This window comes from Vitis riparia, chromosome 18, assembly GCF_004353265.1.
Source record: "Vitis riparia cultivar Riparia Gloire de Montpellier isolate 1030 chromosome 18, EGFV_Vit.rip_1.0, whole genome shotgun sequence".
Taxonomy (NCBI): domain Eukaryota; kingdom Viridiplantae; phylum Streptophyta; class Magnoliopsida; order Vitales; family Vitaceae; genus Vitis; species Vitis riparia.
Window position 1 is genome coordinate 18,833,284 of NC_048448.1, and position 3,027 is coordinate 18,836,310.

At 33.9% G+C, this 3,027-nt stretch overlaps 1 protein-coding gene across 1 annotated transcript; it reads right to left on the minus strand.

Moving 5' to 3' along the window:
• Positions 1-1,090: 1,090 nt before the first annotated feature.
• Positions 1,091-1,625, minus strand: LOC117907464. The gene has a single exon (XM_034821010.1). The coding sequence runs from the start codon at positions 1,559-1,561 to the stop codon at positions 1,256-1,258; it is 306 nt and encodes a 101-aa protein (XP_034676901.1). The 5' UTR covers positions 1,562-1,625; the 3' UTR covers positions 1,091-1,255.
• Positions 1,626-3,027: the final 1,402 nt, after the last annotated feature.

Genomic DNA, 3,027 nt, shown 5'->3' on the forward strand with positions numbered 1-3,027 from the left:
GTTCTTTCTTTCTGATTTAGTTTTATTGTATTAATTAGGTTTTATTTTGTCCAGTCATTGTTAAATGATAAATATTTTTAGATTTTTATAAACATTTCTATTTGTTTGAATACATTGCCATTTAGGATTTTGCCTCTTATATATATAATTTATAATTTTTTTTTAAAATTAATATATATATATATAAAACAGGTTATAATTTAAAAAAATAAAATTAAGGTTAATTTTTTTTTAAAAAATAATATAAAATTAAGGTTACGTTTGATACAATAAAATTGAGAAAAAGAAAATAAATAAAAACTTTAAATTAATAAATTATTTTTATATATTATTTCATTTATTTTTAACCCTTCTATATAAAGATAAATAATTAAAAAACAAACAAATTTTGAATTAAATTTAATTTTCTATTCATGCTTTTTATACGGTAAAAAGAATAATCTTCTCTTTTGATTTGAGAATAATAAGAAATGGAAAGTGTTCAATTAAAACGTGATTACGAAGAGGAGGAAGGGGGGAGATTCTTCGAATGAGGAAAAGGATCCAATGATTTCAAAAAAATTGAATAAGGAGTCATATGAGGTGAAAATCTCACTTACAGTTTTGAAGAGTGACAATAAGGGTGACTTATCTATCAATTTTTCTGCTATCATCCCTAAAAAACCAAATTTTGAGTAAAGTTGTCAGAGTATGATTAACCTTTGGATTTAAAATCATTGCTTATATATCGGATATTGACCATAATTTACAGAACATTTTGTAGTCTTTTAGCAAAAGGGGAAAAAGTTAAGGATTTACTTGGTGTGAGATATTACATTGTTTGAAGAAGTCTAGACACTGTCGGAGTAAAGGATATTTCTTTTAGTACTTTCTTGGAACAAACATAATGCAGGTTTGTAAGTAAATTTAAGATTGATGTAATTAATTAAAAAGAAAAAAGAAAAAAGACAATGAATAATTGGTAAGAGCCGTGGGAAGTGGAGGCAGAAAATCAAAATGAAAATTGTGGAAGGCAAGCATAATAGAAAATGGAAACAAAGAAAGTGGAGTGAGAGGGGCAATGAAAGCAGCAGCAGCAATTATAGAAGGGAATGCGATTAGCCAAAATATAAACAAAGTTTCACATTGGATTTTTGTCTGGGATGATTGCAGAGACAGAGGCTCAAACTCTTCTTGTACAGAGAAGAAGCTGGGGGTCCAGTTGCACCCAAAACAAAGCAGCTAGCTATATTTCATACTTGCTACTAGTAAAATACTAATGCTCCATCACTACCTCCTCGAAATTCCAGTCCCTCACAATGTCCCTTCTCACTGCACAGCTTCGGACCAGCCTTGGCGACCCTGGAATGCCGCTACTTTTTGGGATGGATGGGTGTGGTGTCACTTTGGATGACCGTATGATCGAGGAGTTTGTTGTTGGGGCTGGAAGAGATGCCCTCCTGGCCAGGAAGTTGGCAATTGCAGAGCGTCTTCCTTCATTGTCTGAACTTGAGACCGAGTAACTCCTAAATGAATGAGATGGGCTTTCTACGCTATGGCACACAAGACATGCTAGACTCATGTCTGGACTCGGGATGGATGTCCACCACTCTCTTTGCCTCAAATGCTCCTTCCCTCCCTCCCTGAAATTCTATACATACATTATACCAAGATCAAACAAAAGAGAGGGTCAACTTTTATAATAACAGAAATGGGAATATGCACCTATCAAGTTGCCATAAAAGAGAGGGTGAGAGGGAGAGAGAATCTACATGTGTATGGCTACCAAATTTATGCACTTTCTTTTTCTCAAATACAAGAAGCAAATTTTTTCTCCAAACACCCAAATTCAATGGAGGAGAGCTAAAGACCCACAAGCAAATAAAATTTTGAAAGAAAAGGAAAGGCAGAGGGGAGGAAGTCAAAAGGCACATCGTTTTTTTATTCGCCACTTTTTCTTTTTAATTATTTTTTTATTTTTTATTTGTTATATTGAAGAACATTATTCATCTGCTGGCAGCTAACAGGATAAAAAGGTTAGTAGATGCAGTGTTTTAAAAATGAGAGGTCAACAGGCAAATGATGAACTGGGCCTTCTGCGTACCTTTTTATATATAATTTAGCATGGCTCTTTCACTCAATATATTCTTCTTTAACCGTTTCATTCATTTGCTTGTATTAGAATAACTTTTAGGTTCTCAGTTTCTGATGTTTCCATTAGGATTTTTTATGTTGTGGACTAGAAGGTCTGCTGACTGTCAAACCGGCAATAGGTGATGAGTCCAAGACCATACTCAAACCAATCCAAGCTTAAATAAGTAACCATGTAGTGATTTCTTTTCCATGAGATGTTGTGAAGAGAACAACTTGTGTTACACAGATAAATTCCCATTTCATATGCATATAAACACCTACTACCTGATATGCACCTAACACAAGTGTCCAAAAGACGATAACAACATTTTCCAGCTGAACTATATGTTTTGCCAGATCTAGCAGATATGTGTGGAGTTAATGAAGAACCCATGTGAACAGTTGTTTTACATGTTGACTTAATGTTGGTCTAGAGTTTGTTAACACACTAGTGTCCAAAAGACGATAACAACATTTTCCAGCTGAACTATATGTTTGCAAGTGCATGCAAACAGCTCATGCAACATTTGTTCCTTCACTAAGGTCTCATATTTCTGAGGCAATAAATGAATTAGGTCCATTCAATCACAGCCAAATCAATAGTGGCCAGTAAAATTATCACCAGCTATGAGGCCAGCAATAGGGCAAATAGAAAATCATAGGTTGGATTCTTTTACTGTGTGGTTACATCCTAGATACATGGTTCAACACCAGAAAGAAGAGATACAAACTACCCAGGCTGTGGTGGAAGGAGTAATAGTCGACATAAAAGCATATACTACTATTTTGTAATAATTTTCTTCAATGCCAAGGAGGGGTACTCTTCAATTTTTAAACCAAAACAGTTCTATAATTATGTGAGTGCTTCAACTTGCATATGTGTGTGAAAAACAGTAATACGCGTTAGTGAATAGT